Source organism: Artemia sp. Qi Xiang Cuo, chromosome 7 (genome assembly GCF_049724085.1).
Source record: "Artemia sp. Qi Xiang Cuo chromosome 7, ASM4972408v1, whole genome shotgun sequence".
Classification (NCBI taxonomy): Eukaryota; Metazoa; Arthropoda; class Branchiopoda; order Anostraca; family Artemiidae; genus Artemia; species Artemia sp. Qi Xiang Cuo.
Genome location: NC_142800.1, coordinates 55,423,575 through 55,438,936, shown reverse-complemented (window position 1 = coordinate 55,438,936; position 15,362 = coordinate 55,423,575). Strand labels below are relative to the sequence as shown.

Sequence of the window (15,362 nt, the reverse complement as noted above, 5' to 3'; positions counted from 1 at the left end):
CATTAGGGGGGGGGGGATAATTACAGCGGGGCTGCATGCAATTTGTAACCAAGCCTAACCAAAATACCAACTAAATATTTATTAAAATATAGCTAAAATGTAGTTTTCCACTGAGCCGAAGCTAATTGTCTCCGTATACAAACAGCAAAAAATCGGTTATTGTCTGATTTTATAGATACATATTCTCGAGTGTGTACTTGCTAACAGATAATTAACTTTTTTCTATAGCCCTTCAAGAAGAATAGAGACGAATGGATGGTAATAAGCAAACGCACTCGCATAACCTATATGAATCATGGGTTCAGAGAATTTTTATTAAAGATCTAGTTTTGTGTTACCGTTTTTGGGGCTTTTACTTTGCATAATGGCATTATGTATAAGTGTGTATAGCTCTGAAACGAGGGGGAGGTAGAATTTTTCTCATGGAGGGGGATAAATACACAAAAAACTTACATTTTCTGATCATAACTGTTTGTTTCATGTTCTTGATAAGATTCTTTGGATGAAATTTTGGTGGAACTCAACCCCCCCCCCCCTCCTCTTATGCAGTGTTAGCAGTTTATTCCTTTGGTACTCCAGTGAACTTTAGTTAACGTTTCCATTTTAGCTAACGGTTCTTTGAAATAAAATTAAGTTTCCATAGGCTACAATCTACTTGCAAGTAAAAGGCCATAAATCTACAAATGCAATAATACAATACAGCAATTGCAAAGAAAAAATAATAATAGTTACATATATAGAATTTGGTGATGAGATAAATCTGTCCAATCAAATCCAAGCCGTACAAATTTTTAATGTTCAAATCAACATGTCCAACACTGGCTTCATTAATAATATCTGGAATGAAACTTTCAACATTTGAACTTACGTTACGTGTGACGCAACGTGTCCTTCGATTTGGTGGCAAAAGTTTTACAGCCGCCCGAAGCATCGAATCCTGCTTAAATTTCTCACTCGATCCAACTTTCAGCACGTCTTTGAGACGAAACTTAATCATTTTTTGCCCTTGGAGGACAGCATCACTGATTTCTGACTCCTCAGAGTCAAGCAATCTGTACCCGTTAGTCATAGGAATGAGTGCTAAAATTTCTTCGCTTGTTAAGTGCAATATTAAGCATCTTCCAAGACCACCAACTCGAATCAGAAGCCAGTGTGATACTGAAACACTGGCATGGTGACCAATTCCTTTTCTCTCATGGCGACCAATGCTCTCAAGAGCTATAAATATTCTCTTCTGACTATCGTCCCATGGCACAAGACTCCTATTTGTGACAGAATTTTGCCCAGGCTTTAAAATATACAAAACTAAATTAATACACAACCTAAGAAAGTCATCGCTTTGCCATCCTTAATGCTACTTACTGGGTAGTATATTTGCAGAAAGCCAAAACTTTAGGGGAAGGAGGAGAATCAAAACAAAAAGAAAGTTTTGAGAGTTGTGTACCGTCTTTCGGCAGAGTAAACAACTTAGTACCTCAGACCCTACCTTCAGTTTCACGCCTGTACCTCTTATTCTGCCACCCTATTTTTAGTATAAAGAGGCGACGAAATGTGTAACCCATTGAATAGTGGAAAGTCTAAGAGATAGGGACGATAAAAATGGAGAGAAGCAGAGAAACATCTGTTGGTATTTACATCTTAGTAGGCAGGTATGCGCGAGTAGAATTATCAAACGTAAGCAGGAAGGGGAAAGTCAGGGTCTTGCCTACATACCTAAGAGGTTAAGGCATCTAACTCGGATTATCATGCGTCTCCAGAAAGACGCCCAAATTTCTATGTACTCTGCTACTGCAAGCACCCTTTCCCTGTAGGAACATGTTGAAGCCTGATTGGTATGTGGGGCATAAAGTATTCTTTGGAAGAACCTTCTTCTTAAGGAGGATTTTTCTTCTTTTTTTGTTTTGTTGTATTAGGGATTTTGTTTTCTCTTTGCAATACCGGATTTTGCGAACATCTCCCATTTATAGGACATAAAATCCAAAGAACGCTTACGACAAGCAAAACGACATTTCTTTGGTTTATGCATAGCATTAGATGCTATAAAAATGATTTTTCTCAATTCAGATTCCTTTGAAAACCTCAAAACACAAAATCGAGTGACTTCAATAACACCCTTTACGAGGCCAGAAGGCGTAGGCGAGCTTATCTTTGACCTTAGTTTCTCTTGTACCTCCAGAGACGCTTGGTGCATGCAAGAAGAGTTACCAATAATCTCTGATTGATAAGGCCACCCTGATGTCTTCCCGATCGGGTTAAAAGGAAGTAATGGGGTTTTGTAGTTTGATACCTACGTCTTAGCGTGTTTTCGGGGCGTGCACAGCTGCCACTGAACAACAGTCTTACGAAATGGAATTTCAAGTATGCGAATCGAGTTCCCATGATACCTCCACTTCCTATGCTTGATTCTACACTCTGCAATTTCATATCCAACTGTTCCTGGAAAGTTTCTCTCAAGTTATCATACTTGAGTCTATCAGTGTCATAACTACCCCGAAGGTGTTACCCTTCCTAAATTCCAGCTTCAAATTAATTCTGGACAATACTAAGTGGTGATCTTTACTTTTAACATCAATAACGGCACTCGTATATACCCTAGTTTCCCCTACAGATCCTGCCAGTCTCCGGTTTACAATAAAATAATCAATAAGGTTGGCCGTCTTACCATCATGTTAGCATCATCTTAACTTATGGGCATTTTATGACCAGTTACCGTATTGGTTACAACTAGATTAAAGTAGCTAAAAAGTTGTAGCTGTTTATTACCATTGCTCTTTTAATCCCGTACACCAAAAATACCTAAGGTAAGGTGCCACCTATCCGTATTTGTACCAACTTGGGCATTACCGTTCACATAGGCCTACAAAAATCTCACATACAAAAAAATGCCTTTAAAAAAAGTTACGCGTTTAAATAAAAATTTATCTTTTTCAATTTATCTGAAGGACTAGAAACTTTGCTAGTCCTTCATATCGAAAGATATTTTCTCGCCTCCCCTTCTTAAACTAACGAAAAAAACATTTTTTTTTAACTGAAAGTAAGGAGCAACATCAAAATTCAAAAAGAAACAGACAGCAAATGAAAGGACTCCCCCTTCCTCAATACCTTGCCCTTTTTAGTATTTTTAAAAAAAAGCTTATTCTTCTAATTAAACGGCCCTTGTGTTTCAGGAAACGTTCTTAAAAAAATGGGACAAACACTCAAACTTTAGCATAAAGAGCACGTTATTGAGGAGGGGGACCCCTTCATATAGGGAATAATTTATGTTCGTTTTGAGTTTTAGTCTTGTTCCTTACTTTCAGTTGAGAAATCTTGCTTTTTAATTTAATTTCTGATCGTTCTTCAAATAATTCTGGTAAATCTGGCTCACCCTCTAAGAAAACTTCCCTCCCCTCACAGGAAACTCTTCCATGGAAAGTTCCTCCCATGTTAAATACACCCACCCCCCGTAAAATTCATTCCAGACAATTCCATCCTCTCTGAACCCCCCCCCTCCGTAAAATGTCTTGCAGAGGATTCAACCGGGAAAATTTTCCTTAGCATAAAGGATTTCTTGAAAAAGACTAAGTCCTAATCGTTTTTCCGATTAGCCTAGAAATCCTCCTTCCATGGAAATTATTTACCTGAAATCCAAACACGCTGGAAATTTCTCCTGGATAATTCCTTCGGAATATCTCCACATGCAAAATTGAGTAGGCAAACAGAAAGTAAGACAAAAAAAAGAATTTCGTATAGAAATTCTGTCAAATTCCCCCAGGAAAGTTCACCCCTGAAAAATCTCCCTCCACACAGAAAATGACAGGAGGAGCGTAGGTTTCCAGCGGAGGTCTACCTCCGCTGGAAGCCTCTACAGTAGGGTTCTCTGATACGCTGAATCTGATGGTGTGGTTTTCATTAAGGTTCTTTAACTTTTAGGGTGTGTTTTCCCCCTGTTTCGAAAATCAGGCAAATTTCCTCAGGCTCGTAGCCTTTTACGGGTAACACTAAGCTTAATTAATCTTATATATTTGAAATCAGCATAATAAGACGATTCTTTTGATATGTTTATTTATATCAATATTCTGCTTTTTAGAGTTTCGGTTACTATTGAACCGTGTCGCTCCTTACTTACAGTTCACAGTTTGACTAGAACCAGAATTTCACTCTGTAGAAACTCCAGCAATTAAGAAAACGAAAGTTTATAACAAAAAAGGCTTGATGAAATTGTTATTCAATCATTTACATTGCTTCTGTTTCAAAGAAGCTACAAAAAATGCGACAAGAGGTTTATTCTTTTAATAAATAAATAAATTTAAAAAAAATTCAACTGAAAATAAGGAGCAACATTAAAACTTAACACGAATAGAAATTATTCCGTATATGAGGGGGGTCTTCACACCCCCTCAATACCGCACACTTCACGCTAAAGTGTCTTAGTACTTTTAAAAAAGCTTATTATCAGAGGCAAAGCTGTAGCGTTACCTGTAGTAAAGGCCATACGGCTCCAATGTTTTATTATTTTTTTTTTCCCAGAGGCACTTCACACGGAAGAGTTCGTTGTAGCAACTTCGAAGGGCACTCATTCGAATGGAAATCGAAAGTTCTAGTGCTCTCTTTTATAGTCAAAAGTGATTGGAGGGCAAATAGCCCCCCCCCACTCCAATCAGTCGACCAAATACATATAAACAAAATTTTGATATAGACATTTTTGTTGAGCGTAGTTGATTTCCACATAGAAAATATATTTTTGAGGAAGATCATCCCCCAAAACCCTCAGGGCAAGAGTTTTAAGTAATGCCCTGGGGGCATATAAGGTTTTTATAGAAGGCGTTGTCGTAGAAACATCAAAACAGGCTCATTCAATTGGAAATTCAAAGGGCTAGCTCTTTTTAATAGTCGGAAGAGATTGGAGGGCCACTCCCCCCCCCCCCCACGCCCAGCATTCCCCCAAACACATCCAATCAAAATTTTGAGATAGCCATTTTGTTCAGCGTAGTTGAATCCCAGATAAAAATATCTTTTTGAGAAGGACACTCCCCCACAACCCTCAGGGCAAGGGTTTTAAGTTAATACCCTGTGGGCATAAGGGTTTTATAGAAAGCGTTGTCGTAGAAACTTCAAAAAAGGCTCATTAGATCGGAAATTCAAGGGGCTTGTGCCCGTTTTAATTTTCGAAAGTTATTGGAGGGCAACTAGCCCCCCCCCCCCACGCTCATCATTCCCCCAAACACATCCAATCAAAATTTTGAGATAGCGATTTTGTTGAGCGTAGTTGATTTCCAGATAGAAAATATTTTTCTGAGGGGGACACTCCCCCACAACCCTTAGGGCAAGGGTTTTAAGTTGTGGCTTGGGGGTATATTAGGTTTTTATAGAAGGCATTGTCGTAGAAACTTCAAAAAAGGCTCATTCGATTGGAAATTCAAAGGGCTAGTGCCCTTTTTAATAGTCGGAAGTGATTGGAGGGCAACTAGCCCCCCCCACGCCCATCATTCCCCCAAACACAACCAAAAAAAATATTGAGACAGCCATTTTGTTCAGTGTAGTTGATTTCCACATAGAAAATGTTTTTGAGGAGGACACTCCCCCACACTCTGTTTATACCTGAAGGCCCAATGAGAGTTAGAATGTTTTGGTATTAACACATACCTATTAGGCATCTGCTCTCCTCCCTAACAAGGAAAGAAACAGAGAGTGTAAGGTAGTGACGAATCCAGGGAAGGGGAGAGGGGGGCCCCCCCCCCCCCCTAACGTAGTCTAAAGTAATGTAACTTACTTAATTAACGCAAGAGTGCGTTAATTAAACTAGCTCCTAAAGCAAGTTTATTGGATCAACCTATTTTGCCCCCCCCTCCCCTAAAACAATCCTGGATCCGCCCCTGGTGTAAGGGCACTATAAATTTTAATTTGTAATTCAATGAACCCCGTTCCAAAGTTTATGCGACCACCTCTTCCGCATAAAGTGCCCCTGGAAAAATAAATAAGTATTAATTCATTGAACCCTTATGGCTCTTTACTTAGGTAGCATTGCTTCTGACCTAAAAAATTGAGTAGAAATTTCAGCTTCCATTTTTATGAATATCCGAAATTATCTGAGGGGAATATGTTTGGGGGAGCATATTCCACGGCTGGGAAATTTCTGCTGGGTGGAACTTAAAGCGTGGGAATTATCAGCAGGAAAAGAAAATGTTCTTGAGGGGGGAAGAATTTCCCAGGGGGTGAGTTTTCCAAATGTGATTTATTCAGGGAGGGGACGACTAAACCCATTGGATAATATTCTAAATTTTACATCTGAAAGTAACGAAAATAAAGAATCAATGGAAATCAACAGAGATAGCACTTCAGGTTCCTTTAGACGATTATTTTCGTGTCTTTTGAAAAAAGACATTTTCAAAAGACAGATTATTTTCATTTGTGTTACTTTCTCTGTGGCTGCTCAAATATGCATTTGAGGGGGGAGACTCCCCCCCACCATTGTTTACGCTAAAGTTTCAGTTTTTATCGCAAGGCTTAAAAACGAACGCAATGCGATAAAAGTATAACTCAAAATAAAATATATAGAATAATCTAAGCACTTAACACTGAACAATTAATCAAAATTGCATATTATGAATTGGGGCTCCCCCAAATCATGGGGCAGGGGGCTCACTGCAATAACTAAAAATATAAAGTATTTTTGAGTATTTTAACATCTTCCACAACTCAAACGGTCCAACATTCTACAGCCCAAAGAGTCTCTCTAATCTCATAAATCGGGAAAGGAGGAGATAAGTGAAATTCCGCCCCGTATTGGATGAGTCTCCAACCTCACCCTCTCCTACTGTCTACGCTAAAGTTTTCTTCTTTATGCCAACTACGCTGCCCTCACTCCAAAGACTTTAAAAAGGTAAAGTTTTGTATGGGAAGAACACATAGTAAATCTATTAAAAAGTACTGAAAATTACAGTCATAGTTGAAATAAGGTTAAAATGCATACTTCGCGATATATAATAAATTTTTGTGGAACAACAAATCTGGTAACGGGTCTGACCGGAACGACACTGATCGTTTTGTATCGAAAAGTGGACAAACCTAGCTACTGTTTTTAGAAGCTATTTTTTCGATCCATCATTAATGCGTGAAAAATCAGGTTTGATCTCTCAAAGTCATGTAATTAAGCTGTCTATAGCAAAGGCCATAAGGCTTCAATGTTTATTATTATTAATTAAAAAAACCTTATATAAAAATAAGTTTTCTAAGAAGAGTAAAGAGCCATATTGAACTCAGGACCAGCAAAAATTAATTCCTATTATAGTTAAAACTCAAAAATACCAGAAATTACTGTTAAAGAATAAACAAAACCCCGAACGAACAGAAATTGAGATTAACTATATTACAAACATATAGATAACCGGTGCAAACATAAATAAATGAATAAACCTTATATGGCTTATAAATTTTTTATTATTTTACCCCCAGAGCTACTTTATATGCAAGGGTTAAAAATACCATTTTGTTAAAAATAGTTGTAAGGTCAAGTAACAAAACTCTGGCGTCGACATAACCCCCCAGGGCCCGGGGGTAGGAAGGGATTCTCGTATAAACTTCAGAGAGGGCTCATTTGATTAGAAATTTGAAGTTCTAGTCCAGCTCTTAAGAGTCAAAATTGATCGAAGGGCAAATAACCTCCCCACGCCCTTTTTCCCCACCCCTCACTTTGAACAAATTCTGTTTATACCTGAAGACCTACTGAGGTTTTTAATTTTTTGGGACTAACACACACCTATTAGACATCTGCTCTCCTTCATAACAAGAAAAGAAACAGAGAGTGTCAAGTAGGAGTGTACTTAGAGGAGGGCCATGGGGGCACCCCCCCCCCCCTAACGTCGTCTGAAGTAATGTAATTTACTTAATTAACGCAAGTTTGCGTTAATTAAACTTGCTATTTTTTCAATCCATTCATTGTTGTCAATCGCTATCCACAAGTTATGCAAGCTGTCTATTGTTCATATATAAGGTTTTAATCAAAGAGGTAATCGTATAGACTTTGAAAAAAGCCTCATTCGATTTAAATTGAAAGTTCTAGATCCGTTTTTTAAAGTCGAGAATAATCGGACAGTAAGCACCCTCCCCCCTCATGCCATAAAAACTTGAAACTTTTTGCCATCAAAAACGAACAAAAATTAATTAAAAAAAAACTTTCCGAAAAATAAATTTTTCAAAGAAAAGTAAAGGCCATTTTAAACTTAAGCTGAGGAGATACAAATACCTGTTAAAATTCAATTGCGTCATTGGCGCTTTACTGAAAACAAATTATATTACAAATGTTTTCTTTTGTACTTAATATTGAAGATAAATATTAAAATTACTGTAAAATTTTGAACTGATGAGCTTTCAGCAATTAATATCATTATACATAAAATATTCAGGTTAATTTGTTAGTTCTTTCCAAGATTGGTCAAAACAAATGTAGTTTCACTGCAAACAAAATTTGGATACTGTCCCCTTCTTTAACTGTAAAAACCTAAAGCTTTCTGCGTCATTGGTGCTCCATTGAAAACGAATTATTCGTATATTACAAATTTATTCTTTTCCAGTTCTTACAGCATTGAAAATGAAAACAAAAATTACAGTGAAAAAGAAATCTTGAACTGATGGATCTTTCAACAATTAATATTATTATATATCCAATATTCAATTTGATTTTGTTTATACTTTCCAAGACTGTTCAAGACTCATATAGTTTTCAGTAAGGCACCAATGACGCAGTAGGTTTTAGGCTTATGCAGTGAGGCGATACCCAAACTCTTGTTTGTAGTTATTTTTATTCGATTCAAACTTGATTTGCATATTCAATATAAGTTTCACTTGTTTTAAGATTTATTTATTCATTTACATTAATATATATTGTATGTTTGTTCGAATTGATTGTTTATTTAATTTCTGTTCGTTCTAAGTTTGATTTATGCTTTAATGGCAAACCATTTTTTTTCGCTTTAAGCTTGATTTTTATATTCAATCTAAGCAATACTCGCTTTAAGATCTATTTATTCATTTATATTATTACTTGTTGTATTTTTTTTGCTATGATTGTTTATTTAATTTCCGTTCGTTTTGGGTATCATTTATTCTTTAATACTAATTTCTGGTCATTTTGAGTGTAAATTTAAACAGGTATTTGTATCTCCTGAGCTTAAGTTTAAAATGGACTTTACTTTTATTTGAAAAACTTATTTTTCGGAAAGTTTTTTTTAATTAATTATAATTAAGAGACCCTTATGTTTCAAGGATCGTTCTTAAGGAATTGGGACAAAATTAAAACTTTAGCGTAAAGAGCGTGGTATTAAAGAGGTGGAACACTCCCCCCCCCCCCCGCGCATATACGGAATAATTTATGATCATTTTAAGTTTCAATGTTGCTCCTTACTTTCAGTTGGAAAAAAAGTTTATTTTATTTCTGATCGTTTTCAAATAATACCGAAAAATCCAGCCGCACCTCCATGGAAAAATACCTCCTCCCACGAAAATTTTTCCATGGAAAGTACCTCCCACGTAAAATACCCTCTCTTCATGAAAATTCCCCAAGATAATTCCATCCTTGCTGGAAATTCCCCCGAAAAATTTCTTGCGGATGATTCCGTCTAAAAAAGTCCCCTTAGAATACTTTCTTTTGAAAAAACTTGAATTTCTGATCGTTTTTCAAATCATGCAGGAAATCCCCCCTCCGTAGAAATTTTTCACGGAAATCCACCCTGGAAAGTAGCTCCCGCAGGAAATTAAGCCGTGGAAAATGTCTACCGCGGAAAATCTCCCCCACAAAAAAAATCCTCCAGGCGATTCCGATTCCGCTGAAAATTTCCAATTGGCAATTTCCGTGGAACATTTCCACATGTAAGAATGAGTCGGCAAAGAGAAAGTAAGACAAATAAAAAAAAAACATCTGGGATTCTGGCAAATACCTTCAGGGTAAAATTTTTCCTGGAAAGTTAACCCCGGAAATTACCCTTCCCACGGAAAATATCCCCATCCCCCAAAAAATGTCTGTATACTTCCTAGTAACAAATATTATACGGTCCGTGAACAATGGGCCAATTCCATAAGTTACAGCCTTGTCCCCAGGGGTTGTGGGGGGTCATGTTATCCCCAAAGGTATAGTTATTGGACCTTTCAACTATGCTGAACAAAATGACTCTCAAAATTTTGATCGGACGACTTTTTGGAAAAAAGAAGCGGGGAGGGGGGCTAGCTGCCCTCCAATTTTTTTGGTCATTTAAAAAGAGCAATGGAAAAAGACAACAAATTAAGACGCATGTCAATTTTGTCTTCTGACAAAAATACAAAATTCACATTTTGCAGATGGGAGCTTGAAACGTCTACGGCAGGGTTCTCTGATATGATGAATCGGATAATGTGCTTTTCATTAGGATACCCTTGACTTTTTGTGTCCCCCCCCCCTTTCGAAAATCAAGCAAATTTTCTCAAGCGTGTAGCTTTCGATAGGGTATCTTATATATTTTACATCAAACTTGATGAGTTTCGGTTACCCTTAAGTCGATTCACTCCTTACTTACAGTTCATTTCCACGAACTGCTTGATGATGTACGCATGACCAGCAGAACTGGTCAAAGCGAACACAACTGGACTAGTCGTAAAATAATTCTATTCGTTTGACAAAAGATGCAAGTTTTCCATGTCATATCTGTTTTAAGTACTTAAAATCTTCGCTTGTTATTTCCAAGTATTCTTTAATGACAAAATAGCACGACTTGACATACAGAAGTATCCTTCTGAAACGTCAGAAACAAATCTCTTCCAATCAGGACCTTCTAGATATATAAAAGCGAAACAAATTTAATTTTAAAGAAAGAGTCAGTCGTAAGAGAAGAATGAGAGTTATTTCCATTGGACAAATTTCCGGTCAGCAACAAAAATCAAGAGAATACCAGGTACTGCCAAGATAAATCTTCTTCGTTGGGTTAAACTGAGTCTCTATGACTAAATGAGCACTTCCTTGTACGATTGTCTAACTCCTAACTTACACCCAGAACCTAAACACTTTTTCTGCAATCCCAAGAAAAGCGGGCTTTAAAGACGCTTTTTAAAAAAATGACAAACTAATAAACCCCCTCCCTCTCCCTGACAGCAATGTCCGTTAGCAGTTTTTAGCGCAAAATTGCTGTGATCAGGGGCGTAGCTCCAGCACCTTTATTGGGAGGGGGGCAAGAGGGGTCCATATCCGGATAGTCAAGGGGCATGGGCTATATTATACCTTTTCTCCAAATTATTGGAGGGGGAGGCAAGTGCCCCCCCCCCCCCAACGACGCCCCTCGTTGTGATAGATCTACAAAAGAATTTATAATTATTAAATACATATTTTGGGGCACATTTCCAAGATGCTAACTTACTTTTAGATACTAATAAGGTAGCTGATACTCGACAATCCTATTAGTATCATTACTTTGTACCTTGTATAATTAAAAAAAAAAATGGGGATACTTACGTGGGAGGATCTTTCCATGGAGGATATTTCATGGAGGGAAGGGAGTTTTCCATGGGAGGAGCTGGATGTCCCAGCATTAATTAAAAAACTCAAAAATTAAATAAAAAAGAACAAGTTTTTTTAGCTGAAATTAAAGAGCAACAATTAAACTTAAAACGAACAGAAATTATTACGTATATGAGAGGGTTGCCCCCTCCTCAATACCTAGCTCTTTATACTAAAGTTTGACTTTTTGTTCCAATTATTTAAGAATGACTCCTGATACATAAGGACCGTTTAATTAGAATTATAAGCTTTTTAAAAATTCAAAAAACACTTTAGCGTAAAGAGCGAGGCACTGAGGAGGGGGCAACCCCCTCATATACGTAATAATTTCTGTTCGTTTGAGTTTTAATGTTGCTCCTTACTTTCAGTTGAAATAAACTTTGTTTTTTATTTAATTTTTGAGTCTTTTAATTGATGCTGGGAAATCCAGCTCCCCCTCCCATAGAAAATTCCCTTCCCCCCATAAAATCTCTTCCATGGAAAGATCCTCCCACGTAGGCATCCCCACCAGAGCCCCCCCCCCGAAAACATCTTTATACTTACCAATAGCCAATACTATATGTAAGCAATGGGCAAAATTCATAACTTACAGCCCTTACCTGGGGTGCTATGGGGGGTCGAGTCATCCTCAATGACATAGTTATTAGATCTTTCAACCCTGCTGAAGAAAATAGCTATCTCAAAATTTTGAGCGGACAATTTTGAGTAAAAAAGTGGGGTTGGAGGGGGGCTAGTTGCCCTCCAATATTTTTCGTCACTCAAAAAGGGCACTAGGGTTTTTGAATTCCGATCAAATTAGCCCTCTCCCGATCTTCTAGGATCACTGGTACGACAAAATCACCCCTGGAAAAAATAAAAAAAAATAAAATAAACACGCATCCATGATCTTGCTTGTGGTAAAAAATTCAGAATTTCGCATTTTTGTACATAGGAGCTTGAAACCTCTACATTCTGAATCCCATTGTATGATTTTCATCAATGTCACTTGACTTCTTAGGGGTGTTTTTCCCCTTTTTCAAAAAATAGGCAAATTTTTCTCAGGCTCGAAACTTTTGATGGGTAACATTAATCTTCATGAATTTTTTATGTATTTCGAATAAGCATCAAAATCCAATTCTTTTGATGTCTCTATTATTATCAAGACTCTGTTTCTTACAGTTTCGGTTACTATTAAGCCGCATCGCTCCTTACTATCAGTTGTTTACCACGAACGATTTGATTTGTAGTATCAATGAAGTTCCAGATCAAACCCAATATAAAAGATCATGCTGGATGAATAGGCTACTCTCTCAGCACCTATAAATTTGTGCAAAACAACAAATTTTTTTAGTCTTTCCACTGAGGTTTAAATTAGTTTGTGACACACAGAGAAAAACTCTATTGACTTTGACAATAATACAATAGAGAAACTATTTTTAAAAAAATTTATTCAACATTTTTAAAAAGAAGGATGTGGAATCTTTAGGTAAAAAGTTACTCCAGTTAGAAAGTCAAACAAATGCATATGACCGTCTAAAAAAAGTGATTTTTCCCCAAAATCCCTTTTATGGTTGAAAGAAACTACTTGCCTAGGAAATAAGAACAGTTAGCTCAGGTTTGAGTGATATTGGAACGAGCAGACCATATCTTATCATTTAAGAAATTCCAAGTGAAAACTAAAATAGTTTTAAGCTTATACTCTAATAACAGAAATTCATTTTCTTCAGATTCTGCCATCTTCAAAGTGAATAAAGAAAATTGAATTCTACACATTTATAATTCATTCTCAGTGGGTAGTTACAGTGCCATCTAAGCTTTCAATTTCACTGCAAAGAAGCATATTTCTTATGCCCGTGTCATACCATAGTCATACCAATTGTCAACGCTTAAACTTACTAATGAGTTGTGCATTTCTTTGCCTTAGCGTCACACTTGTACAAAAGAAGCGAAAAATTGAAATATGAAGCAATTGATTCGAAAAACATGTTCCTATATCAACACATATTAGTTCCCGATTATTGTCTAATAATACTTGACAATATATTTGTATTTTGAGCCAGATTCATCATACAGATAGAAAAATTGCTTCTCCGGTGTTTCAGGAATTCATTTTAATAATTATCGAACAAAATCAATATTTAAAGAAATCAGTGTTACGATTATTCACCCTGTTGTACATACGCAATTTTGAAACATATTTTAATAATAATCGACAACACCAAACTTTAAAAAAAAAATCATTAAAACAACACGAAACAAATATTTTTTAAGACTAATCTCAGCACGTCATCCGGAAGCAACACAGCCGGTCTTTTTAATTTATAAAATTGATTCGACTCGATATTCCAATTTTACAAAAATCTATAACTTGGTCTGTTTCCTAAGGACTGTAATGGGAAAAGTCTGGTCTCAGTGATCACCAACCAAAAGAACTTTGGTCTCTTTTTGAGAATGAGTTAGGACAAAAATTTGACAATAGTTATGATATTAGCTTTCTCAAAACAAAATATGATATTGGTGGTAAAAGTTCATAAAAGTCAACCAACTAACTTACAGGAGTTCAAAAAATTCGTGACAACATTTATTCAAAAACACTTTTAACTAAGGTCTGCATCAGTAACTCTTAGTCAAATTATCCGTGCGGAACAATTCAGATAAATTAATTTTTCGAGAAATTCTTGGACACTATGTATAACATGTCTTTATGTTTTTTTATAGCTTTTCGTGAGGTTTCAACATAGCTCGCTCCCTTTCGTGGAACTTCTAGGGTCCTTCTGCGACCTTGAGTAGTGTTGGGCGATGTGCGATATGGTAATCAAGACATCGATAATACTGGTATTAACGTTACGGTCAGTGGAAAGCCGATGTACAGAATGGAAGGGTCTCAGACCACTCGTTTAAGAAAGCCTATATTGTGAACATATGCCTTCTTACTCACTTGCAATAAGAGGTATATCTCCATATGACAATCATTCGCCCACCCCCCTGCCCCTACCAAAAATATTTTTTTAATACTGTACTCTGAAAAGTGAGAAAATTGACCAATTTGGCCAAAGAACATTTCTTTTAAGCACTAAGCAAAACAAAAATATCTGGTGATATCCCTCCCAAACAATAGTCTGCAGTGCATCAATGTCCTTAGTTATGATGTCACATAGTCTAACAGTTAGGGTGGCTCACGTGATATGGGGGTCAAAATATAAAAAGAAAAGGGCTTCTGAAATCAAAATTGGTATTTTTTTTCTACTGGGATCCCTTTAGACCAATCTGAAGGATTCCTTCCCCCGCCCCCCCCCCCCCCCGACCCACATAATAACTTTTTCAAGCTCAAAATCAGTCACGTTTTTATTTGTAGGAAAAGGTTTTGCAAAATGCAATCTGTTAGCCCACAGAAGAAGGGGCAGAAATACCACATAAATAAAAGACTTCAAAAAAATTCAATATGCATGTAGAAGTAATTCTGTCAAAGTCCCCTGTGAATATTTTCAAAAAGTCTTAAGCTTACTCACAAGGATACTACACAGAGGGAAGGGGAGTCCTTAATATTTTAAGCTAGTAGAATTTCATATTTGGACTGAAAACGCGCCTCTCCAAACTTTTATTCTCCATCCACTAGCAAAATCTTGTGATTCTCTCCACATCAAAGAGCCAAATGTGCGTAAAGCTGTGCTCACAAATACTGTAACACTCACACACAAAACATTCAAGTCCCCAGTAAGATTCTAGAAAGATGATTTTTTAATGTCAATATATTAGCCACAAAATCATTACTTCTATCAATACGATTGGACAGGAATCAAAGATTTGAGCTAATCACATGACCCAGGGCAAGTTGAAGAAATTCTGGCAACTTCTTACTCCACTTGTCATTTTGTTTGTTTTT

The 15,362-nt window shown here is 36.7% G+C and overlaps 1 protein-coding gene across 4 annotated transcripts in view; it reads right to left on the bottom strand.

Moving 5' to 3' along the window:
• Positions 1 to 15,362, bottom strand: part of LOC148950459 (glycogen synthase kinase-3 beta-like) — a 68,768-nt gene that overhangs the window by 39,250 nt on the left and 14,156 nt on the right. For 2 of the 4 annotated variants that reach the window (XM_089091617.1, XM_089091618.1), the window contains exon 1: positions 733 to 1,119. The exons of the other annotated variants lie outside the window; for them this stretch is intronic. In XM_089091617.1, the coding sequence (XP_088947743.1) occupies positions 733 to 1,069 (337 nt within the window). In that variant the 5' untranslated portion in view covers positions 1,070 to 1,119. Of the gene's footprint in view, positions 1 to 732; positions 1,120 to 15,362 lie in introns of those variants that run through there. 4 annotated transcript variants of the gene reach the window in all.